This window comes from Plecotus auritus (genome assembly GCF_963455305.1).
Source record: "Plecotus auritus genome assembly, chromosome: 4".
Taxonomy (NCBI): domain Eukaryota; kingdom Metazoa; phylum Chordata; class Mammalia; order Chiroptera; family Vespertilionidae; genus Plecotus; species Plecotus auritus.
In genome coordinates, this window is record NC_137775.1 from 99,035,587 (window position 1) to 99,061,594 (window position 26,008).

Genomic DNA, 26,008 nt, shown 5'->3' on the forward strand with positions numbered 1-26,008 from the left:
GAGCATGTGATAGGCCCTGCCTCCCTGCCCTCCTACAACCTGTTCTGCCCACTGCTGGATAAAAGCCCTCCTCTTTGTAGTCAGTTCACTACAGAGAGAATGGTTTGTGTTGGCTGTGTTGCAGCTTTCCCTCTTAATGCCTGAAAATACTATTTTTAATGCTATACTAATTTCTTTTTAGTAGATTTTACTCTGAACTGATTTTAGACTTATGGGAAAGTTTCAGAGATGATAGAGAGTTTCCATATACCAAATTTTCCCCATTGTTAGCATCTTAACATAACCAGCACACACTTGTTAGAGTGAAGACATCAACATTGGAACATTACTGTTTATTTAGATTTTATCAGTTTTCCTCTCAGTACCTCTTTCTGTTCAAGAATCCAGTTTAGGTGCTACATTATATTTAGTTGTCGTGTTTCCCCGTTTCCTCTGGTCTGTGACAGTTTCTCAGTCTTTCCATGTTTTTCATAACCTCTGATAGTTTTGAGGAATATCATCCAGTGTCCTTTATAATACTTTCAATCTGAGTTTGTCTGATATTTTCTTCGTGATTAGACTGATGTTATGGGTTTGGGGAAGAATACTCAGTGGGGAAGTAAATGCCCTATGGAGTACTTGAAATTTGTATAACTTCATTGGAGATGTTAACCATGATCACTTGGTCAAGTAGTTTGTCACCAAGTAGTTCTCCACCATAAAGTTACTTTGCTTCCTACTCTGTTGTTTGGAAATGAATCACTAAGTTTAGCTTGCCCTCAAGGTAGGTTGGGGGATATATAGAATTAAGTCCCACCTCTTGGAAGGGGGAGCATCTGTATATAATATTTGTAATTCTTCTATAAGGAAGGTCATTCTATAAATGACCCTATTTAGTCATTTATTTCTATAACTATGGAGTCATGTATATTTATTTTATACTTTGAGTTATAATGCAATACTTTGGTATTTGTTTTGTTTACCAAATTGTTCTAATTCTGTACTTATTATTAAACGTTTAATCATATGTAAAAGGGATGAGTTGAATGAAATAATATTATAGTACCTTCTAGCTCCAAAGTTCTGAACCAGGAGCTTTAAAAAACTCACCTTAAAATAAGATATTCTAAAATACGTTTCTCCATTTGCTTACTAATCCCTGATTGTGTAGCCTTGGCCCTTGGTTCTACTTCCTTAACTACTTTTCTAGGACATCCTGATTGCCATTTATTTGATATTGGCGCCAAATAACATGTCTGTAGGTAAAGCTACTATAGCCTCGGGAGTGGAACTGACTTAACTGTAGCTTTAATTCCCTGGATATGCTTCCCAGGTTGCTGTTGGGAAGAAACAAGTGTGAGTTAAACCTCCAGACCTCACATCCTTTATCTAGGAAATGAAACATTTCCAGTAGATGGCCCCTAAGATTGCTCACAGCTGTGATTTTTATCATCAGAGATATAGTAAAATATCTGGCTGGTAGTTCTCATCTCAGTAATCAAAGCAAGAGTTGGGAGTGGCCAACCTCTCTGAAACAAGCTTATTGGATCCATCTTTATCATCCTTTTTATTTACTTGATTAAACACACACACACAGTGCATGGGATGAGCACATTCAGAAATGCGAGGTCTAGAGGTGATGCCTAGATCAGTGTGAACCCTGCTGGAGACAAATATAAAAAATTGTCCAGGTTCCTAAATAACTGTAAGGTTGATAGGAAAAGGCAAATAAACCTCATCAGTTAGCTACATGAAAATACAGATAAATATAAGTAGAGGATAGTGAAGGAATTGAGGAAAACCTCTTGGGTTGTGTTTATTATCAATTTTCAATTTGGGTTCTGTATCTGAGGAAGAGGATTTTAGGGTGTCAGAGAGCAATAAATACTCAATTTGAGGTCAAATGACTCGTATAGTGGAGAAGGCATGTTTTGCTGTTCATTAATGACCCCACAGTAAGAACTTCGGAGGATCAGAACTGGAGTGTTTATTATTAGTATTTATAAATCATTCTTAAGTGACATTCCTTTTACAGCAACTATATGTATGTTAACAGTCTAGCAAAGTAGCCAAGGTGAATAGAATGTGGTGGCTTAAGTATGATAAGGCCCAGTGAGTTACATTAAAGATGATTTAGTTCTCAAAGCAGGTGTGTGTGTGGGGGGGGAGAATGTCATTAGTCTCATATACTGAAAGCATATGGGTGGAGGACAACAAGGAGGAACTAATGTGCTGTGAAACAAGGCATATTCATTTGGGAATAAGGAACAGTAGAGTAAAGAAATGTTGCTTTTGGTAGAAAGCTAGGATAGAAGAGCATGGAATGTCTCTTCCTCAGGCTGCCTGCCATTGAGTTGTTCTTTAAGGCCCACATCATACTGATTTATGAGATTGACTTAGAGCTATGAATGAAAGTCCTCTGACCCACCACACCTGTCACTGTCCCACATTTCTAAGTGAAGTGGCACACTGCATATCCTGGCTTACAGTGTTAAATCAACAGGTAGAACTTTTATGGTACTAGTTGCATGAGGATTTACATTTGCTTTAATGACAAGTGTGTCTGGAGATGCCCATTCCTGTGAGTCCTGCTAATGCTGCTAGTGGCTTTAGCTTCCTGTTCTCAAGTGAAATGAGTTGCTATTTCTTGAAGTGAACAGCAGATGTCACTGCATCTTCACCTACCAGGGCTCTGGATCATAATTCTTTGGATGCAACCCAGTTCTTTGTACAGCTCTCAAACCACTGACCTCAAATTGAGTATTTATTGCTCTCTGACACCCTAAGATCCTCTTCCTCAGATACAGAACCCAAATTGAAAATTGATAATAAACACAGCCCAAGAGGTTTTCCTCAATTCCTTCACTATCCTATCCTCTATTTATATTTATCTGTATTTTCATGTAGCTAACTGATGAGGTTTATTTGCCTTTTCTTATCAACCTTACAGTTATTTAGGAACCTGGACAATTTTTTATATTTGTCTCCAGCAGGGTTCACACTGAAATGCTTCTTGGCCTTTCTGTTGCTTCCATTTTAAAAACCTTCCAGCAGTAAAGTTGATGCCACTGTTCTCTGAATTGAGGTGCTGAACATAGAGGAAACTGCCACTTTCCTTTTTTATTCTTTTGAACCCTTGGCTTTGGTAGTTGAGGAAATAAAAAACTGAATTGGGATAAAGGTTCTGTGGTGCATCTTTTTAAAACATATCTCTTACGGTTTCAGTGTAAATAATAGGGTTTCCCTATCTGACAGAAAGGTAATGTTGGTGTTAGATTATTTTAGAAAGTCTGAGACATATTAAAAGTTTTGTTATCTTTTGCTCAGATATATTATGGAATAGCCAGGGTGACATCTGCCCTAATATGCCAGGTTTATACTTACATACTGGTGCATTTATTACTAGTTCCCTCTTTCACTCTCAGTTGATCTAGTTTGAACAGTATGGTCTCTCTAAATTGCTGTGGTGGTGGTGGGACAATCTATAATTTTCAATTTTAGTAATAATAAGCATTTTTTTATTCAGGAATTATGCATGCCCTGAGTTTTCTGAGTTAAACACATGGAAAATAATAAAAAACCACTAAGAACTTGTAATTCTGGAAAAATAGATTTTAGGTTTCTATTGATAATTGTCCTCTGGAGTAATGATTTCCAAAGATGGCTGTGCATCAGAATCAACTAGTAACCTTTTTACAAATAGTTTCAGGGTTCTCATAGACCTCTACTGAATTTGTTCCAAAGCTTGAACTTGACATTACCAAAAATGTAGAACTTTATGCAATGCGAATGTACTGGACTATTTTGTGAGCAAGCTTCTAAACTAACATATAGAAAAACACTTCTGTCTGTGGTTTGGGTGGTGGTTGAGGTTCTTGGTGGTAGCTGCTTTGGCCTTGAGAGGGTGTATTTGGTGTTGACATGAGTTGTTTTCTTGTTTCAGATGTCATCTGGGTGATTCTCAGTGTGGAGGTGGGTGGACTTTTAGGAGTAACGCAGCAGCTGTCATCTTTCGAAACGGAGTTCAACACACAGCCACATCGCAAGGTAGAAGGAAACTTCAACCCGTTTGCCTCTCCCCAAAAGAACCGACAATCAGATGAAAACAACTTAAAAGACCCTGGGGGTTCCGAGTTCGACTCAATCAGCAAAAACACATGGGCTCCTGCTCCTGACCAAACCGAGCAAGATGAGAATAGACTCTCACAGAACTCTGTAAATCTGTCCCCCAGCAGTCACGCAAACAACTTATCAGTAGTGACTTACAGTAAGGTAGGTGCCCTTGGAGAAGAGGAGAAGGGGTAGGTGGTGGGCCTTGGGATCTGTGATACCCCTTCATGGCAAACCTTGAATCCTAGAATGTTCTTTAAGACTGCTTAGCTCTCCTGCCAACAGCAACAACACAAAACCTACCCCTTCTCCCCTCCCCCCCTCCCCCATCTTCATGTCCTGTGGATATTACTTCATCCACATTTATAATTTACTACTGTCTCTCTGCTCTGGTTTGGGTGTTGAAAGAACAAAGTTCTTTACCTTTACATTTTAAGAAAAGAAAGTCAAAATATCGCCAGCCATGCTTCCATTTTTAATGTATACTGAGCTTAGAGCAACAACAACACACCTTTGGAATTGGTTCCTACTTTGATTTTTTTGGGTTTGGATGGGATTCTTGTTTTTGTTTGTTTGTTTTCTGAGGAAAAAGGCAAGCTCAATTATTTATCCTAACTACTGTTGGGCTTTTACTTTATTTACCTTATTTGCATGTCTTCCTATTGATGTCTTTTCAGTCTCTGTGGCCCATCTACTCCCTCATCCACAGCCCAGAGTGGCCCAAGTGATATTTTGACTTTTCACGTGTGGGGAATAAGAGAGAATTGTTTAACCATGATTTTAAATTTATGATTGTTCTGAGACACTCTTCTAGGTGTTTGATTTCTTGATCTGTTTTTCCTTATGCTAGTTGATTGACAATGTCTTCCACACACTGCTAAGGTGATGATGGCTCCTGGTTGTTAGTTTTGGTTGGTTGAATAAAGCCCTATGCTAAGAGTTCACTGTTGTAGGTGGTTCATGTATTGGGGCCTGTGAGTATTCCTGTGCATTCTTCTCTGATTAGTAATGCTGCATGTTAGGCCCAGCATCCCATCTATATAATCATATAACTGTTAAGTCTCATAATTTACCCTCAAAAATTTAAAAATAAAATTAATGTTTATTTGAGGGATAAGTTGCATTGTTGTAAGAATGGTATTTTTCTGACCAATGCTTTATTAAAATATGGTCTAGATTAAGAAAAGAAACGTGGTGATGTGAATCCTCTTTTGTCACATGGTCTGGTAAGTGGGACTTCATTTAGCAATAGTGTAGCAAAGGGTTAATTTATTGGTTGGTTGAATAGTCACAAAGGGTTCTGTGTAGTCATATTAGTTCTCCAGGAAATTAGAGAAGTAAATTGATAAACCAGTAAATTGCCTGTATGTGAGGAAAGACTTCACATCTTAACACTTAAAAGACTTTCCTCTACGTTCCTGTTGCTCCAGATTTGTCTTAATTTTAATCCTTCAGTGCATGCCAGTTCTAAAATACCTTGGTAGAACGGAAACTTGAGGCAGTTGAGTTTAATGGGAAGGTGAGAATTGGAGGAGGCAAAACCAGTTAGTTGCTCTATTGTTTTCTATAATCGAAGCCCCTTTACCCAATATCGAACTACTTGGCTCAGCCATCATTGTAGTCTTAAGAGAGGGCTGGCATTCCTGGCCAGGGCCCTGTACTCATCTTAGTCATGAACCTGTTGTTTTGTTTTCCTTTTGGGCTTTAGGGACTGATGCTTTTAACCAACTCTCTTTGCCCTGGTGTGTTTGTGGGTGCACTGTCGGCCTTAATTGAGGTCCCAGCATACTGCTTTTTTGGAACGGCTGAGCTGTGGTGAGGCTATTGAGATATTTCTTAAGGTTGATGAACTCATGGTATGTTACCTAAATTTTTTTTTCATGAACGCTGCAGGGTCATATAGAAGCAGCACTTGTAAGAACCACAGAGTAACGTTCTCATTGGGGTTGATGAGACTTTTGGCTATAATACATTGAGAATGTGGCACTTAGATCCCAAAGAGAAATTGGAGCCTCCCTTTTTTCTTACTTTAAGTAGAATACTATTCATAAAGCACGTATGTGAACATCTGGAAGCAGTTCTGGCTAAAGTTGAGTCAGCTCTGCCTCTCAGGCTCCTAAGGAATGGGGTCAGGTGTAAACAGTCATCAGGAAGTACTTACAGATTTGTGCACTATTTAGAGCAGTATACATTGTTCAGTAGGAGACTTGAAGAATAAAAGAAGTGACCCTACCAAGCAGCTTACATACAGTACAGTAGAAGTGACAAGACATGCATCCAGTTCAGTCAGGACAGGTATGAATTTGGTCAGTAGAGAACAACAGTCAAATGTATAATTTTTATATATTCTTGGAGGTTAGAGTTAGAGAAGGCAGAGCTGGAGTTGATGGAAAGAGCTTTTCAAAGAATGGGCAGATGGAAAGAGAGGAAGGACAATGGTGTGGAGAACTATTAAAGTGCTGAGAGCAGAACGTGGAAGGGTCATGAGGTCCTGATGTGGGTAACACACAATGGGAGATAGATTCCACTGCTATACTGTGTTCCTTTGAGAAACAGTGTATGAAATAATGGCTTTGAAAAAAAGTGGAACTATACTTAATAGGTATCTTAAAGCAGGGATAATTCACAGTTCTAAACATTTGTGTTTGCTTCAGAATAGAGATTGATTTATTTTTAAAAGTGGCATGCTTGAGGTTCTTTTAAAAAACCACTTTGTTGGAATTTTGTAATATGAAAAATTTCAAATGTACAGAAAAGTGAAAAGAATCCTATCTAATAAAAGAGTAATATGCAAATTAACCACCACCCCGCTACACCACAAGCCATGCCCACCAGCCAATCAGGAGCAAGTATGCAAATTAACCCAACCAAGATGGCTGCAGCCACAGAGCAAGCAGGAGGCTTGGGTTTCCCCGGCAATGGAGGAAGCCAAGCTTTCCGCACACCCTGGCAGACCCAGGCCTCCACTCAAGGCTACAAAGTTTCAATTATAGAAGATAAATAAATCCCAGATACCAAGGTCTCTGCTTGGGTCGCCGGGGGGCATGGCCGGCCTGCAAACCACCCACAGGCCCCTCACCCAGGCCACCCCACGCCCCAAGGGAACCCCCACCCTAATCTGGGACACCCTTCAGGGCAAACCAGCTGGCCCCCACCCATGCACCAGGCCTCTATCCTATCTAATAAAAGAGTAATATGCAAATTGACCATCACTCCAACACACAAGATGGCTGCCCCCATGTGGACACAAGATGGCCAGCAGGGGAGGGCAGTTGGGAGGGACCAGCCCTGCAAGGGAGGGCAGTTGGGGGCGATCAAGCCTGCAGGGAAGGGCAGTTAGGGGTGACCAGACCGGCTGAGGAGGGAAGTTGGGGGCAACCGGGCCTGCAGGGAAGGGCAGTTGGGGGGAACCCAGGCCTGCTGGGGAGAGCAGTTGTGGGGGGACCAGGCCTGCAGGGGAGGGCAGTTAGGCATCAATCAGGCTGGCAGGGGGGTGGTTAAGGGGTGATCAGGCTGGCAGGCAGAAGTGGTTAGGGGCAATCAGGAAGGTAGGCAGGTGAGCAGTTGGGAGCCAGCAGTCCTGGATTGTGAGAGGGATGTCCGACTGCCCGTTTAGGCCTGATCCTACTGGGATTGGGCCTAAACGGGCAGTCGGACATCCCTAGAGGGGTCCCAGATTGGAGAGGGGTGCAGGCTGGGCTGAGGGACACCCCTCCTCCCGTGCATGAATTTCGTGCACTGGGCCTCTAGTAGTATAATAAGCATTTGTATTCTGAAATATTTTAAATGTTTAAAAGGAAATTATGACATTTTGACATTTTAATATGCATCTTTACGAAATAAGGATTTTCAAAAATACCATTAACTTACCTAATGATTAATAATAATTTCCCAATATTTTCTAATATCAGTTCACATTCAGGTTTCTTTGCCTCTAAGTGTCTCTTAGAATTCGTCTGTTCAAGCCAGGATCCAATCAAGACCACGTTTCTCACTTGATTGTTGTATAAGAAAAGCCTTAAATTTTGAGATTCTGAATGGTGCACTTGACAAAGTGCTGAGATCAGGTACACATCAGCGGTATTTTTTAACTGTTCCTGTGTGCCCGGGTGTGCTGCCAGTACTTTACAAGCCTCATCTCATTTTCTGATCAGAAAGGCTCCAAGGGGCTAAGTAATTTGCCCAGTATCACACAGCTAGTAGAGAGAGGCAGAGCTGAGATTCAAATCCAGGTGCCACATTACTAAAATGTGTTGAGTGAAAGCATTAACTGAACTCCAGTTATTATCAAGCAAGGCATGAAGGAAGCCCAGTCAAAATAAGCAGTCAATAAGTGGTTCTAAGATTGCCTTTGCCATCTTTTTTAAGAATTCCCTGTTTGCTGAGTCTTTAAAAGTAGTGACTTCTTTTCTTGTTTGATAAAAATAAAATATTTTTATAACTCTCCAGGTACCTATACCATGTGGTGTTTATAATAAATAGTGCCTTTTATTTATGAACTAGAGGCCTGGTGCATGAAATTCGTGAAGGGGTGTGTGTGTGTGTGTGTCCCTCAGCCCAGCCTGCACTCTCTCCAATCTGGGAACCTTCAAGGGATGTCCAACTGCCCATTTAGGCCTAAACAGGCAGTCGGACATCCCTCTCACAATCCAGGACTGCTGCCTCCCAACCGCTCGCCTGCCTGATTGCCCCTAACTGCTTCTGCCTGCCAGCTTGATCACCCCCTAACCACTCCCCTGCCAGCCTGATCAACGCCTAACTGCTCCCCTGCCGGCCTGATTGCCCCCAACTGCCCTCCCCTGCTCTCCTGGTCCCCCCAACTGCCATCCCCTGCCGGCCTGGTCACCCCCAATTGCCCTCCCCTGCCGGCCATCTTGTGGTGGCCATCTTGTGTCCACATGGGGGTGGCCATCTTTGAACACAGGGGCGCGGCCATCTTGTGTGTTGGAGTGATGGTCAATTTGCATATTACCTCTTTATTATATAGGATGAGTAGAAAGGGTGAAAGACCTCTGAGGCTCTAGAGTTGGGGCAAGTGTTTTCAGTTCACCTCAGGTGCCATCTTTATTGGATGAGTAGGAGGAGTACCGGGATCACTAACTTGGCAATAGATTTGAGTTACTCTAAAGAAATTCCCTGCCTGCCATTAAGGTTGGGAGAGAACAAGATACTCTTGGAAGCCCATGACCACAGTTTTAGTAGCAGCTACAGTTTCCTGCTGCCTCCATCGTTACAGTTTAACTTGCTAAGGTTGGTAGGATTAAATGAAAAGATTGCTTCATGCACCTGCTCTGTGAGGGCTGGGTGGATGTGTCAACATAATGGCCCATCTGTCAGTGCTAGGAACTGGACACCTGTGGAGCCCTTCCCCAGCTGCCCTTAAATAACCATTAGCTTTCTGGACTCAGTGCTTCGTGCCTGGGGGGAAGCTCTGGGTGGGAACACCAGCCCTAGTTCCATCCCACAACCTGGCCCCTCCCTGTGTGAGCTGTCAGAGGGAGTCAGAAAAGTAAGTATATGCGGACTTGCTCCAAAGATTTATAAATCTGACTCTTCCCTTTTGTTAGAAATTGGCTGGCCTCATTGTCAGCTCAGTTGTGGTTGACCTGTCCCAGGTGAACAATCAGATCAAGTATTGGTGACGGTCAGGTGCTGTTTTAAAGAAACCATTTTTATGTGATTAGCTCAAGAATCTCAGAGGACAAACAGTCACAGTAGGGTAGGTGCTCACTCTGTTGACTCAAGGATATTCTTGTCATGAATTCTAGCTCTCTGACTCATCTCTGCAGGCCAAGATAGCTTCTGTTTGAATAATATGGAAGTGGTGAAAAAACCTCCTAGAGGTGTGGAAGGAGAAAATAACCCCTGTTAAAATTAGATACCCCCTTTTCTTATTTGCCAGTAACTTTTTAAAATCTCTAAATGTTTTCTAAGAAGGCCTTACAGAAGAATAAGACACCAACCAAATGATCTGATTCAGGACATCTGGGGATAAGAGTGTGGCTGGCAAAATCCAAGGGGCTGTTCTTCAGGACAGCAGATGCCTCACTTCCTTTCTCTAAGAGGAATACTTTACATTGGTAGCTGAGAAGAATCCCAAATGTATTTATGTTGTTACTTGGACTATAGCCCTTATTTTGTGTTTGTTCTTACTTTAAAAAATGTTTGGAGCTGGTGTATGTCATATACTCTTCTTTTAAACTGGATTACAGTCTGAGCCACTGTTATTACTTCCGCCAAGTGTTGGTTCAGGAGGAGAAACTTGTTATTATCTTTGTGGGGAGGTTCTCTCTCCTCCATTGTCCGCCACTGCCGGTTGCCATCTGCCCTGCCTGCCCACATTCCCACCTGCTCCTCTTCCCCTCTCTGGCAGCCACTCTTTAGTACATTTTGGATCTGAAGTTAGAGAAGTCAGCCTACTTTTATTACATCAGGAATCAGCTGACTTCTAACCTGCTGCTTATCTGTGTTGACTGAAGCATAGAAGAGTTATTTTCCCTCTGTTTAGGTGAGGGTTTAAAAGTTGTAGTAGAGGCTACTAGAGGGGAAGGTTTGAAAAAAGTCTTTTGCGGCATGGGCCTGAGGATGTAATTAATGGCTTGTGAATCTTATTATCTACTCTGAAGTAGCCGGTCAGTTTAACATAATAAGGGATAGGTTTAGAGCAGTGGTCAGCAAACCGCGGCTCGCGAGCCACATGCGGCTCTTTGGCCCCTGGAGTGTGGCTCTTCCACAAAATACCATGGCCTGGGTGAGTCTATTTTGAAGAAGTGGCATTAGAAGAAGTTTAAGAAATTTGGCTCTCAAAAGAAATTTCAATCGTTGTACTGTTGATATTTGGCTCTGTTGACTAATGAGTTTGCTGACCACTGGTTTAGGGTGACAGTGGAATTGGGCTCATCATTTGCCCAATTCATTTTTATTGATTTCAGAGAGGCAGGGAGAGGGAGAGAGAGATGAAAACACCCATGATGAGAATCATTGATGGGCTGCCTCCTGCAGGCCCCAACTGGGGATCAATCCCGCAACCCAGGCATCTGCCCTGACGGGTTCATAGGTCGATGCTCAACCACTGAGCCACCCCCAATTCATTTGAATTTGACCACAGGGCAGGTGGTTGGTGTCCTTATCTGGGCTAATACTTATGTGAGGCAATAGAGGGCAGTGTAACTAACTTTTCACTGCCATGAATGAGTCTGTTCTCAGATACAGACCCTTTCCACAAAAGGTTTAAAGATAGCTGAAGGAGAATATGGAAGGAAAGCTGTTTCACTTGATATTTTATCCAGCTTGTGTCCTCCTCTGACAAGGGACAGGTAGTAAAGCTTGCTACTCCCAGAGGCCATTGAAAGTACGATAATCAAAGCTGTGAAACTACCATTTATTGAACTCTATGTGCTAGGCACTATGCTGGGGGCTTTTTAAATTTAATTTTCATTGTTAAAATTATCAATGCATGTAGTTCTACAAAGCTTATTACAAAAAATACCAGTCACCTCCCTGCCTCCCAACCTCCAGTATTTGTTCCCCAGAGGTAGCAGGCTCAGTGTTTGATGTGCGTTACTTCATTTAGTCCACACAACAGTACCATGATACAGGTACTGTTATTAGCCCTACTTTACAGTTTTGAGACTTGGGGTACACAGATCCCATGAATTGCTTAAGGTCATGTAGCTAGAGAGTGTTGAAAACAGGATATGAACAAAAGCAGTTGTCTTTCACTGTCAAGGCTGCTCTCCTAACAGTGCACTCCATTGCTTCCCAATATAAATAGTGTTCATGCACACATTTTTATCAGCTGAGCTAACAGTTGTGGGCTAGGGAGACATGCTTTCTGTAGTATACTGCTACATTTCACATGAGGAGCAAGCCCATTATTGACAAGATAATATGTGACTTCTCTATACTAAACCCCCTCTCCCCATAAGTACAGTGGAAGCTACAGAAATCAGCCTTTATCTCTAGCCTCTTGGAAGGGGAAAGATTCCCTAGAACCTCCCTAGTCACTTGGGTTTAGGTTTTTGTTGAGATTGAAATTTCCACTAGCTCACTCTTGTGACAGCAACACCTATACCTCTTGCAGTCACAAAATCTATTGGTATTCCTTGATCGATGCCAAAAGATAGTCTCTGGAGTTTTATCTTTCTGGAACAAATGTAAAATCTCCCTAGAACATACTTAGCATTTCAGAACTAGAACATAGGTAGGGGCTACCTTACTCCCTTTAAGGTTGGATTTTATTTCTATTAAGGCTCTCTGGAAAAAGACTATTTTAGAAAAAAGGGACAGCCAGTACAAGCCCTGAAGTGGAAGTTTACCTGGTTTGTTCAAGGAACAGATTGAGTGAGGAGGAGAGTAGAGGGAGATGAAGTTGGAGAACAGAAACCAGGTCATGGAGGGCTTTGTGGTCCCTTGCAAAGCTTTGGGCTTTTGTTCTGAGGGACAGGAACATGAAAGTGAGCGGAGAGGTGATGTGGTCTGTCCTAAGGTTGTAAAAGGAACACTCTGGCTCTCATGTGGAGAATGTAGGGCAAGCATAGAAGCATAGAAGCAGAGGACAGTAGAGAAGTTAGCACAATCATTCAGGGTATGTGGGGGAGTAGTTTAGACCAGAGTGGTGGCAGTGGAGGTAGAAGGTCCGAGTCTGGATTCAGTTTATAGCCAGCAGGATTTGCTAGAAGGTCGGAACGGGGGATGTAAGAGAGGGTAAAGGATGACACCAAGGTTTTTGGCCTGAGCAACTAAAATTTGGGATGGAATGGCCATCAGTGGAGAAGGGAAAGGCTGGGGTAGAGGTGGAGAGTGATCAGGAGTTCCATTTTGGGCACATGGACAGTTTCTCTAAACATCCAAATGGAGGTGTCAAGTGGGCTGTTCTTTTTCCAAGTTGGGTATAAAATTTAGGAGAGAGGTCTAGTTGGAGATTAAATTTGAGAGTCATATTGTATGGATGGCATCTAATGCGGTGAGACTGGCTGTAGTCCACTGAGTGCCAAGTGTAGAGCAGAAGAGTCTTGGGGTGGAGGGGTGTTATGCATTATAAGATGTTTAGCAACATCTTTGGCCTTTACCTCCCCAACTTTGAGTTTAAGTACCGAAAATGTCTTCAGACATTGCCAAATGTTCCTTGGGCAGAGGCCGGGTGAGGGGAGTGAGGGGAATCGCCCTGCCAGGGGACCATTGGTAGAGATAGAGAAGAGGTCCAAGGACTGACATAATAATACTGTGTCTAATGTGTAAACAAACCACTTGAAGTTATCCAGGCCACCTTTACTGCTTTTATTCTTAATTCACAACACTCTTGTGAGTTTTGTAGTTATACTGTTCATTTGACAAACTAATCAGGAAGTTGTAAGTGATTTGCTCACATTCACAGAGCAAATTGGGGGTGAAATTGGGGGTGGGCCATGGGCTAGAACCCAGGGACCCAGGTTGAGTCTAATGTTCTTCTAGACCACACTGTGATGAGGTTTGCTGGCGGAAGCAAAGTCTGTTGGCTGTTCTCTAAAGGTAGTTTATATACTAGTGTCAGGTTGTAGAGATCTCCTTGTTCATCTTTAGGAGCTACAAACGACTTTGTGACCAAGCCGGGAGCCATGCAGAACAACTGAGGAACCTGCATCCCACCCCCACCCCTGCCTCAGGTTTGCTGGCAGATTAGCACATTCTGTACCAAAAGGGTTTTGCCAGGAGCCTTTGGTTTAGTGATATTTCGATGAATCCCTATTGAAAACCCTGAGGAGCCAGTAAGCCCTGCCAGCCTTGCCGATATTTGAACTGGCGTGGGTCATGTGTACATTAAAAATAAGCAAACACTTGAGCCTTAGAAAATGTCTTTTGTTGTTTGTAACATTACTATCTAACTGAGAATAAAAATTATCTCCAGGAACTCTCCCTTTTGAACCTCAACAGCTTCAGAGCTGCTTTGCTCCCTTTTATTTGATTTGGGGCTCTGAGCATTATTTTACACTGATGTGATGCTGGGCAGTCTTAGAGCTGAACCAGAGCTAGTGTTCCCAAGGTTGCCAGAATATTTTATTTTGATTGTAATGACACATTCTCTTCCCTATTCTCTGAATTTAGCATTTTAATTTCTGATGAAAGTTCTCAAAGTAGGACTAGCAAAATTACAGGTTCAAATAGATAAGTGTAATTCACAAGTGTGACAATTTATCTCCTGGCCTAGATGCTCAGGTTTCAAATGACTTGTCCTCAGCTAAGTCTGCTGCTGTAACTGCATTTCTGGCAGGACCAGATGCAGAAGGGAAGGTTTCAAGCTCGTCTACCGCAGAGGGAATATGTGGGCTTCCTTAGAGCTCAGCTAAAAGTGAGATCCTTTCCAAAGCTGTGGACATTCATCTGCAGAGGAAGATGGTCCTCAGTGTTTTGTTGTGATTTCACTGCTCAAGAGTCACTTAAGCCCGGCCAGCATGGCTCAGTAGTTGAGCGTCGACCTATGAACCAGGAGATCATGGTTCAATTCCCGGTCAGGGCATATACCAGGGTTGTGGGCTTCAGCCCCAGTGTGGAGCATACAGGAGGCAGTTAATCATGATTCTCTCTCAGCATTGATGTTCCTCTCTCTCTCCCTCTCCCTTCCTCTCTGAAATCAATAGAAATACATATTTTTAAAAAATCACTTAAAACTTTGCTTTAGCCCTAGCCGGTTTGGCTCAATGGATAGAGCATCAGCCTGCGAACTGAAGGGTCCCAGGTTCGATTCTGGCCAAGGGCACATGCCTGGGTTGCAGGCTCGATCCCCAGTAGGGGGCGTGCAGGAGGCAGCTGATCAATGATTCTCTCTCATCATTGATCTTTCTATCTCTCCCTCTCCCTTCCTCTCTAAAATCAATAAAAATATATTAGAAAAAAAAAACACTTTGCTTTACACAGAGATAGCTTCAATATTATTAGTTGATTAGTGAGGCCTCCTAGATGCTTAGCTGGTGCTAATCCTTTTCTTCAAAGAAATTGCTTTCTGGCCACAAAGACGAACCTAGCTCATAGGAAAGAATGAGAGCCAGTAAAGATAAAGTATATTGAGTCCCAGTTGACTTTTAAATGCTCATATGAGTTTGGAGGAAGGAGAAAGCAATGAGGTTTGGAGTAGCCAGAAAAATGATACCTTCATAGATGATAGATTTAAGCTGAATTGGAAGGAAGAGGTATCACATACAGGAAGACCCAGAGGCAACCACAGGCAAGGTGTGTTCACGGGACACTGGCCAGCCTGACGTGGTGAGTGAGATGTGCTTAAAGAGGGTGGGGTGAATTTTGGAGGAAGATCTTTGAAAGCCAAGCAAAGGAGAGTTTACTTTTAATGTAAACGGAAGCAATGCCAACATTGCTTTTGAGCAGGGGAGTGGCAAGATGAAACCAAATATGGCTGAATAGGACCAAGGAAAGACAGTTTATTCTCAATTAGCCAGCCACTTGGGCAGTTGGGGGAATGGTGGTGTGAATTCATTGTAAGAGAGATGGGGAAGACAATGGCGTGTAAGGAAAATGTAGTTGACAGAAGGCACCAGGAGTCCCAGTGGAAATTCTGAGAGGAGACAGGACCAGCAGCCCCACCCTGTGCCTCGGCAGGACTCCCACAGTGAAACACCAGTGGCCACAGGGCAGGAACTTGGATAAGTTTCTCTCCTTTTGGGTGTCCTCCCCAGTGAGACTCTTGCCAGTTTTCTTCCTTTTTAGGAATCTCCTCTATTGGAGGACATGGCCAGGAGAGAGCTCTGTCTGCCAGGACCCCATCTGCGCTAGAATTACAAGTAGCAAACGGCTTTTCCTGAAGCCTTTCCTGAAAGGGAAAGTCAGACTCAGCAGTGTCCTCCTTCTCCCTGTAGAACTTTAAATAATGTGTTCTCATTCACAGTTTTTGAGTTTTACTCTTCACAGTCATTTTCATGATTTGTCAAAGGTAGGTGAAGGCTGTAGGAGTTGCCCTTGGCCAGGGGGAGCTGTGGATGGATGGGAAGATGGAGGATGAAGGAAGGAAGACTGACGGATGCATGATGAAGGATTAGGGGTGGATAGGTAGAGGGGGAATGGATGGATGGATAGATAAGAAGGTCCCCAACCAGGGCTGTAGAAGTTCGTTAAGAGCAACAGAAAAACTGTGTTACAGCAGTAAGTATAAAAAAATGACTTTTTTTTTTTTTTTACGGGGCTTTTAAAAAATCAATTCAGCATGCTTATAACTGAATCAAGCTTCTTAAACACAGTTTTGGCACAACCAAAAGGTTTTGAACTGATCTGCCCACCATCAGACCTCATGCTTAAAAGTAGGTTTATTTTATTTTCTTTGGCTTGTTCTCACAGTCATCCTCAGCCAGTGCATAAAATATATGTTTGAAGTTTTAAGGACTGTCACATGAAGTGGCATGAACATCAGGGTTAAAGCATCTGCAGAAGTTCCCATCATGTTCACGTGGCACCGTTGTCCCACTAGAAGCCTCCTCAGGCTGTTGGCATCCATCAAGGGAAGGGCCTGGTTTGAGTATTTCTGAGAGAGTCCTGCCCATTACTCCTGTGCAGACTGTTTTATTTCTAATTAACGAGAAGCTAATGAGTTTGATCAAGGCTCAGTCTCTGGCCCTTGCCAACCAAGTGTCCCCCCCGATGAGCAGGGCCTCATCACGTCATGTTTGCACTACAGGATCAGGCTAGAACTTGGTACTAAGCCCTTACTCTTCTCTGTTTGTCTTCCGTGCACATAAATGATAGAAAAGGAGCTGTAGGTGGTGGGACTGGCCCAGGAAATGAGGAGGGCCCTCCTGGTACTACCAGTGCTGCCATCAGTATGCACTGCAGAGCTTGTTAACCTGTGTGAACCTTTTTATTTATTTAAATCAAATCACAAATAAAAGGAAAATAAAGACAGGTATGTGAAAGTTTTGTGTTGTAGTGCTTTCTCTAAACAAGCTTTCATAGAGAAAAAGAGCAACCCAGAAAGTCCTCATGAGGCATCCTTGTTTCCGCAGCAATTTCAGCCTTCCTTTTTGTCCTGCAAGGTTAAAAACAGAGAGGTGGCTCACTACTGCAAAGCATTTCAGTTCATTCATTTATTTTACTTATGTTTGAGTCTTACAAATGGTTGCCACCCTCATAAAAGGGCAGCTTGCTCTTCAATAACACTATACTTCCTTCTGTTGAAAATTGATGAATAAATCTTTTTAAAAATTCTAACTGAAATAGAACTAGTTTCCAGTTGTTTAGCACTTTAATATACATTTAATGCTTTCCATCTGTGACAATTTTTTGTATTCCTTTTGAAAAGTTATTTTGATTTCTGCAAAATTTTAGGAAGAACTTCAAGATATTATAGATGCACTCTCATGTAAGATCAGTGGCAACCAAATCACTGCTGGGAGTGACCCTGCTCTTCCATGGAGGTAGCTGTAAACCACTGTGAAATACACATCAGAGTCATTTTTTAGGTTTGCTTTGGAAAACAAGATTGTAGGTACTGGCTCTTAAATTTTCCTTTCAGTAGATTGTGGTAAATGGGACTAAGCTTTTCTTCTATGCCTATAAATGTTCTCTCTCTTTTGTGTGTGTTGGGGGGGGGGGGGGAGAGAGAGAGAGAGAGAGAGAGAGAGAGAGAGAGAGAGAGAGAGATTGGTTGCCTCCCATATGGGCCCCAATCAGGGATTGAACCCACAACCTAGGTATGTGCCCTGACTGGGAATCGAACTCATGACCCTTTGGTTCTTGGGATGATGCTCCAACTAACTGAGCCACACTGGCCATGGCGATATACACTGAGTGGCCAGATTATTATGATCTCTGAATGCATAATAATCTGGCCACTCAGTGTGTGTGTGTGTATTTTAGAGGTCCGGTGCATGAATTCATGCATGGGTGGGGTCTGGCCAGCCTGGCCAGGGGGAGGAGACATGGATGGTTGGCTGGCCTGCCTGCTGGTCGAACTCTTGGTCGAGGGGACAATTTGCATATTAGCCTCTTATTATATAGGATATATACTGAGTGACCAGATTATTATGCATTCAGAGATCATAATAATCTGGCCACTCAGTGTAAATGTTCTTTTTTAAAAATGTTTTTTAGAATTAGCCAAGTATAGCTTGCCGAAGTTATTCCATCGTGGAAGTGCAGTTCAGGACCTGGCCCGCCTACTGTAATCTTTCACCCTGATAGAGGCTCCTGCTCTTAGCTGGTGAGGATGGAGCTCCTGTGCTCTAAGCGGGCTCACCTGTCTTGTAGCCAAGGGAAGGTGAAGCCCCAGGGCTCAGAGCTGTGACAGCTGTTGATGGAAAGCTTAAGGGAGGTTGACATAAACAGGCAACACCTCAATCCCTGTGGACATAAAGGCTGTCTCTCCTTCCCCAAGAACACTTTATTGTCCCCTGACAGATGTGAGGCTGCTCCAAGAAATGGAGCTTTAGAAAACCCATTTCTGTGGAAGTTGGGTAGGTACTGGGGAATTGGCCTTCGGACCTGGAGTCAGGTAAAGGAATTCTTTTCTGGGTCTGATTGTTCCTCCCCTATTGGCCTGGATCAGTCCAGCCTTGCTGTAGTGCTGCATCTGTGGGGAGAAGTGGTTCCTCAGAGAGGAGGCTGGCCTTCTGTGTCAAACTCACTGTTTTGTAATCATGCTGATGGCCTCAGTTTTTGCTTGAGTCTGAGTTTAATTCAGGGCTCGATAGCATCTAATATGTCTGTCTCTTGATCTGTTTTCCTTATATGTAGTGGTGCAACTGTGACAGGAAAGATATTGGTGATGCCAGGTTAGTTAAAATATTTGGCATTTGTTTTTCCTACGGATAAAAGTAGAATTGCTAGGCCCCAGAAGAGAGTGAAAATTATCTGTATTGCCAAACCCTACTTTTAGGCAGGTGTTGGAGACATTAGCCCTGAGAACCTGTTACACCGGGTCTTGGAACTTCAGTAGAACCTGAAATGTGGAAGGGCCTCCTGTTTTGAATATACTTCCATCCCACTGTTAGGAAAGGCACGTCCCACTTGGCCTCCTTGCCATCGGACGCCCTGAACAAGCTGTTCTTGGAATCTCCGCCAGGCTTTTCCTTTATAACTGGTGTTGCATTACCTGTGCTCTGTGATCCACTTGTTACACCTATAATCCTGCATGTGGGGAGTCTGGATGATAAAGGGGTTTTGAAATAGAATTGGTTTTCTCTCCCTTTCTTGAAGTGGTGGTAGTTAATTTTGGGGGAAGGAAAATACAGCTTGTTCTCAAGTCACCTTTCTATACCAATTAAACAGTTTCAATATGCCATTCTCTGGGTGAAAGGGAATGAGATAGCATTTTTCTTCCAAAAGGCATGGGACCTCAGTCAGTAAATGGAGGACCAACGGTAACTACGGAATCTAAGCTAGGCAAATAACACACCAAATGAATGGTCTAAGGGCCAGGGCACTCAAGTGGAAATCTAAAAATGCCCATGTCTTTATTTCTCTGTCAGTAGCACAGGACCTATTTTATTTACCTATAAAATAAGAATGTACGACAGCTCTTTGGCAAAGGCATAATTTCCCTTCTCCAAGCATTTCAGACAAGTTTGAAGGCTAGTTTATAAAGGCCCATGTGAACTGTGTGGAACTTTGGTCTGGAAAGCAGTTAAATTTAGGGTAAAGGGGAAATACTTCATAGAAAACAAATGCTGTTTGGTTTGGTGTTTTCTTTCCTCTGTGCCACCCTTTCCCCCAGCCCCCCAATACAGAGACCTTGAGCATTGTATTGGTTTTAATCTTATGGGAATCTAAGCCTTTATTGCTTTCCTTGGATTGTTCCGGATGAATGAATGTTGTTGGGAAGAACTGAGAGCAGCTTGTTTTAAGCTTCTTTACTTGCCGCCTGTGGTGTGTGTGACCCTGTGACCAGGCCCCAAAATGGAGTCTGAGAGCCCTTTGCTACCCTGGCCCCACTGGGTTAGGTGGGTAGGTCCATGGCTACTGAGATGGTTACAGCCTTAGCCTACCTGCTAGAGGCTTGATGGGCTTAGGGGCTGGCAACACATGGACATTTTGGCATTTTTAAACACCACTGCTCTACTTAACAGCTCTGTGCCCTTGATTAGGTTACCACACCTTTCTGAGCTTGGAGATCATACTTGTCTCAACGGATCTTTGTAAGAATTAAAAGAGCAGCACCTGGCACATAGTTGATGCTCCATCAATGTTGGCCAGCCTATCCTCCAAATGTACCTTAGGCTCTTTTGTTCAGTGATACTACCAAGCAACTCTCTAGCTGGTCTTTTGTGACTTTATGTCAGGAGAGGGGATTTAGAAGCAAAAGCAATTTCAATGCTTTTCACTGAGAACACACACACACACACACACACACACACACACACACACACACGGACATTTGAATCTCATGTTTTCTCTTCTTTTTAAATCTCCACCTGAGGATATGTTGTCACTGATTTTTGAGAGAGAGAGTGAAACATTGATCCATTGCCTCCCATACATGCCCTGACCAGGGATCGAACCTGCAACCTTTTGTTGTATGGGACAGTACTCCAGCCAACTGAACCACCCAGCCAGGGCATGCTTCCTATTCTTGGCCGTGTTTGGCTGCTGGTGTAAACATGACCAAAGGGTGATTTTTCTTGGAATACTGTTTTTCAGCCTCCGGAGCCAAGGCATTTTGTGTCAGCTCCTAGACCTAGAACCTTAAATGTGGAATGATTTAGGGAGGAACCTGAGATCCTGGGGGTGGGGATCTTACTCAAGGGCAGAACCCAGATCTCTCCTGTTTCTTTTCTTTTTAAAATATTTTTTATTAATTTCAGAGAGAAAAGGAGAGGGAGAGAGAGAGAGAAACATCAGTGATGAGAGAGAATTATTGACTGGCTGCCTCCTGCACACCCACACTAGGGATCGAACCTGCAACCACTGCGCCACGCTGGCTGGGCTGCTCTCCTCTTTCTACATAACCTGGATCCCACTGCAGTGCAAACTGTACAGGACCAGCAAACCCCCTCCAGAGACCCCAGCCTCTCCTGGGACCTGGGGGCCTGTGACCAGATGGATGGCATAACCCAGACTCTTATGTCCCCAGGCCTCAGCAGCTATTTAAAAACTTGGGTTTGGAAGGACTAATATTCCTGTGACTTAGAGGGGTCTAACACTAGGTAGTAGTCTGAGAAATAGCTCTTCTCTTTCAGTTATTAATTCAGCAAATACTTACTGGGTGCCTGCTAAGGGCCAGGTGGCATGCTAGGGAGATGGCAGCAAAAGTCATACTGAAAAGGGATCCTAATCACTGGCAACCAAGCACCTTTATTCCTTTTCAAAGAAACGTGCCATTTTTTTAAGGCAATCAGGTTTTAAGTGCCCACATCCCATCAAGCTAATAGCAAATGTCATCTCACTAATTCTTGTACCTCCTCCCCCCAAGTGCCTGGATTCAGGATTCTTAAAGTGGTTGTCAAATCAGGAAGCCCCTCTCTGGTCATTTGTTGTGGCTGTGGTTGAGGTGCCTGTTTTCTGCTTCCATTTGGTCCCTTTGGTCCAAGGGCCCTGCTGCTTCTGGGCCAGTGTGGGGTGTAGGACAGTAGTTAAGGTGGTCACCTGTTATCTTTGCCCTCTTGGTCTTAGTATTGACCAGGTCTTTCCCAGGAGCACACCCAGGGAGGGGCACGGGGTGGAGGAAAGCACAGGTCATCCTGCACCAAGTTCATGCAGCTGCTTTTGGTGTTGGCACATCTTAAAACCAAAGGAAAAAGTGAGACTGATGCCTTCTCCACCCAGCCAAGTGGCAAAGAAAATGCCTTTGAGAATTTGGATTAATCCTTATTACCATGTGGCAAGGGAGAGGCATTATGGGGAGAACAAAGGTCAGACTTGGGTTTGAACCTTGGGTCTACCTTTTGCTACCCACTGACTTTGAGCAAGTCTCTTAGTCTCTTCAGTCATATGGGTGTAATAATACCCAGATTTTGGGATGAAGGTTCAAGAAGATGTGCGCAAAGCTGCTAGTACCGGGCCTGGTAGTAGGTGCCAGTTTTCTGCTGCAGCGTTTTTGTCATTGATAAAAGTTTTGTCATTAGCCTGTAGTAACCTACATTGTAGAAGTTCAGGGGCAGCAAGTGGATCTTTAGCTGAGAGGTTGTGACATTGTCAAGAAAGAAAGAAGGCTTTGTGAACTAGGTAGAGGAAAGGTGAAAGATGAGGAGTCTCTCCCCGAGTCTCCCCTCTCTGGATGGTGTGATTGAGTGAGAACCCTTAGCACCTTGAAATGTGCTCATGTTTGGCATGGCAAGGACAACCCTCAAGCCTGGTCTATGCCTTGGAGTGTCCCTGTGGCTCACTGGGAACTGTGGATTCTTTTACTTGGTTTCGGTTTTCAAATTGTACCTGCTGTGTCTACCATCACTGACTGTGTTCACTCTCTTCTAGGGGCTCCACGGGCCTTACCCCTTCGGCCAGTCTTAAACGGGTGTCAGCAAGAAGAAAATTAACAAAAGACAGAAGGTCTGACTTTGGTGGGGGGCGGGCAAAGGGTTCCTCAGGATTGCAGACCACATCGCACGGACCTCTGGCTCTGACCGTCCATCCCGGAAGAAGAGGAAGAAGCAGAACAGACTAGTTTTGAGTAAACTCAGTGTGCATGTGTGAATGCTGAATCGCTGGAGTGGTGTTGAGGCTACCAAGAAGAAATCCATGCAGCCACCTTGGGTTTGTTTATTAGGTGTCAGTCTAACAAGTCATTAGGTCACTCGGGAAGGGGAAAAAAAGCTTAAAATGGGGGAAAAAAGCCATCTTTTTAAACAAAAATTATTTTGCCTACAGACAGGTTGTAGTTTTGAGCACATGTTAATTTCCCCCCTCTTTCCGCACTTTTATTTTATTTTTTTTGGCTAAGGGATAACATACTCTTTGTAGAATAGCTGCTTGCTCTGGGAGCGATTCAGGTTCAAGCTGGTGTGGTGTGTTTGGGGCTCTGTGGGCAGTGCTGCAGGAGAGCATCATCTGTGCCACGTGACCCAGGAGTCTAATGGCATCAGCCATTGAGCCATCGCCCTTTTCCTCTTCTTTCTCTTCAGTCTTTTGTTGATTTATACCTTTGACATTTGTATTCATCAGCCCTGTGGCTTGTTACCAGCAGAACCTCTCTGAAAGACCAAACTTCCCTCTGTGCCCACAGAGGAAGCCTTGAGGATAGATCTCAGGTGGCGTGGGAGTTTCTGAGGCTGAGAGGTCCTTCTGCACACACTTGTAACAATTCAGATTGCTTTCTCCCATGTTTCTCCTGGCACAGATGCCATCATACTTGCTGCTTTTGGGCTTCTTCATCCACAGTGGCTCCCCGTTCATTCTGTGCTGCGTTTATGCATGTGCCACGTGCACACACGGGTGTGGGTGAGCTCACCAGCGAGTGTGAAGCGAAGGTCCCATTCTTCTCTGTTGTCACACAACTCCCTTCCCTGTGTTTCCTCTCAGTTGTCTTTTGTGGTGTTCTTGCAGCCTGTTAGTGGGGGCTGAGCCTTTAAGGTATGAAAATACAGCCACAAGTGGGGAATTGCCATGGGGAAGCGCCAGAGTTGCTATGTGATCTTGGAGACCACATTTTGAAGGAAACGAGAGGACCCCCATCCTGAGCAGGATGCCTGGTTGTTGGGAGGTGGTGGGACCGGGCCGCCCAGCCAGAGCAGAATGGCTGGCTGCTCCCTTGGGTAGGTGGCCCCACTGGCATCCTATGGATTCTGAGCAGGTTGAGATGTGGATATCTCCGTGGGAGGCTTGAACCAGGCTAGAACAGCTGTCTGCCAAAGATACAAGAATATGCAAAGTCCCTCTTCTCTTCTCACCCCCTCCTTCCCTCGAGTGTTGGTTGGTTTGATAGCCAGGGGGTATGAATCTAGGATCAAGGGTGCGGTTGCCTGCCTATTGCCACACCCCAAGAGTGTGAGTCAAGGAAGGAGACCAGGTGATGAGTGGCTGCAAGGGGTCATATAGCCTTGATGTGGGTGAGGGTCTGCCTGCCTGTCTGTCTCTGTCTGGGTGTGTGAGTTCCAAAAATGTGTGTTGTTTGTTCCTCCTCATCCTCTTCTGAGACTTTTTTAAAAGCTTGATTGTGGGAGATAAGCTTGTATGAAATTACCCTTTTGCCTCCCTACCTCCCAAAAATTAAAGGGGTGTGGGGGTGGTGTAGATTTTTGTCCACTGGAGAAGCCCTAAGGGAGAGTGAAGCCAGCCTGCTGAGCAGGGCAGTACAGCTGGGGCTGGGGCCGGACTGGAGCACCAACTTGTGCACACGAAGAGTGCCCCATTCCTGCTTGGAGAATCTGTCAGGTGCCTGAGCCAGGGGCTCACGATGGCTTTTTGGCTGAGGGCCCTATTGGGCCCAGACTGCCACTATTGTTGGTGCCAATCTCCTGGGACACTGCCCCTGGAGCCCACCCATGCCCAGCATTCTCCTCATTTGATAGCTCTCAAAGCAGCATATCTCCAGCTGCCCCTGGCAGGATCATGGCGGCTTTCCATCCCCTGATTTCCTGGCTTCCTCATCTGCTACACGCAAGGTGCCCCTTCACCATTTCCCAGGAGGGTCTGCTATCAGAGGCATCCCGCTCCTCTTGCTTGTAGGCAACCTGACCTGGCAAGGAAACTGTCCTAAACACGCTGGCTTCCCTCCCAAGAACAAACCATTTCTGTACACATCCTCGCAGAGGGCCAGAACAAGGGCAAGCCATGGAGTGGGGCAGGGTGTCCACTGCTCCCCAGCACCAGGGGCTAGCAGTGCCATTCATTCGGCCTCCTCCCACTGGTTTGAGGGCTGAGCAATGCCCAGAGCCCCTCCTCCCCTGCATAGCCTCTGCTCTTCTTCACCAAGCAGCAGCTGCCAGTGGGCAGGACCACCCGTGTCGTGCCCACGAGGTGAGACCGACACCATCCTTAGGGGCCTGAGTCCAGTGTGGGAGGCAGAGGGGCTCAGGCTTGGGAAGAGCCTGTCTGTGTGCATGGAGTGAGGTGTGTGTGGATGTGTGTGCACGCGTGCATGCTTTTTTTTTCTTTTTGTCATGGGGACAGTTGAATTCGGGGCATTTTTTCTACAAGAAACAGACTTCTCTCCCTCTGTAAGGACTGGCTATAAACTTGAAACCCGTCAAAGGCACTTCCAAACTAGAAAAAACCTAAGCAAGACAGCTGGTGCGAAATGGGCATGAGAATAAATACCTCCCCAAATTCAATCTGAGCCCCAGCAGGAGAGGATGGTGGGGTTGACAGGGCTCAGAAAAGCAAGCTGATCCTCAACCCCACCCTGCCTTGCCTTTCCTTTGTTTCTGTGGGTGAATGCTGGAGCAGCAATGGCTGCCCTCCACCTGAACAGTGGTGTGTAGTGAGCAAGCTGTGTGGGTGTTTGTAGTGGGGCTTCGTGGTGCCTGAGAGGAGATGAAGATGAGGAGGTTTTTCCTTACTGTATAAATGAATATTTGTATGATTAAATTAACACACAAAAAAATGTCCATGTGTGTCAATGGGTTTTATTGTATCCTGAAGTCCGCTGTACCTGCTTAGCCCCATGGTGGTTCTCTTTGGTCTCTGGGTCTGTCCCTTTTGCAAGTGGAAAAACCCTGAGATTCGTTATATGTTTGGGAAGTCAGTCCTGGGGTTATAATTAGACTAGAGGCCCAGTGCACGAATTCATGCACAGATGGGCTCCAGCTGGCCTGCCCCAATTGGGGTGGGGGTGGGCGATCAGGGGCGGGGTTGGCCGGGAGGGAGGGGTGGTGCCCCCTTCTCCCCCCCCCCCCCCAATCGAATTCCCTGTTGAGTGGCAACTTGCATATTAGCCTTTTATTAAATAAGATTAGCTGCCCTTTCTGGCTGCTAGGATCCCCGGTCCCATGTGTCTCTTGAGCACTACTCTATCCCAGCTTCACTGGGGTCTCCAGGCTCTCCTTCTGTCATATTATGGATTAGGGAA

The 26,008-nt window shown here is 44.5% G+C and overlaps 1 protein-coding gene across 3 annotated transcripts in view; it reads left to right on the forward strand.

Moving 5' to 3' along the window:
* Positions 1-25,547, forward strand: part of ILRUN (inflammation and lipid regulator with UBA-like and NBR1-like domains) — a 111,334-nt gene extending 85,787 nt beyond the window's left edge. For 2 of the 3 annotated variants that reach the window (XM_080666672.1, XM_080666673.1), the window contains 2 exons: positions 3,923-4,251; positions 22,477-25,547. In XM_080666672.1, coding sequence (XP_080522798.1) covers positions 3,923-4,251; positions 22,477-22,512 — 365 coding nt within the window. In that variant the 3' untranslated portion in view covers positions 22,513-25,547. The remainder of the gene's footprint in view (positions 1-3,922; positions 4,252-22,476) is intronic. The other variant, XM_080666674.1, reaches the window with a different exon arrangement.
* Positions 25,548-26,008: the final 461 nt, after the last annotated feature.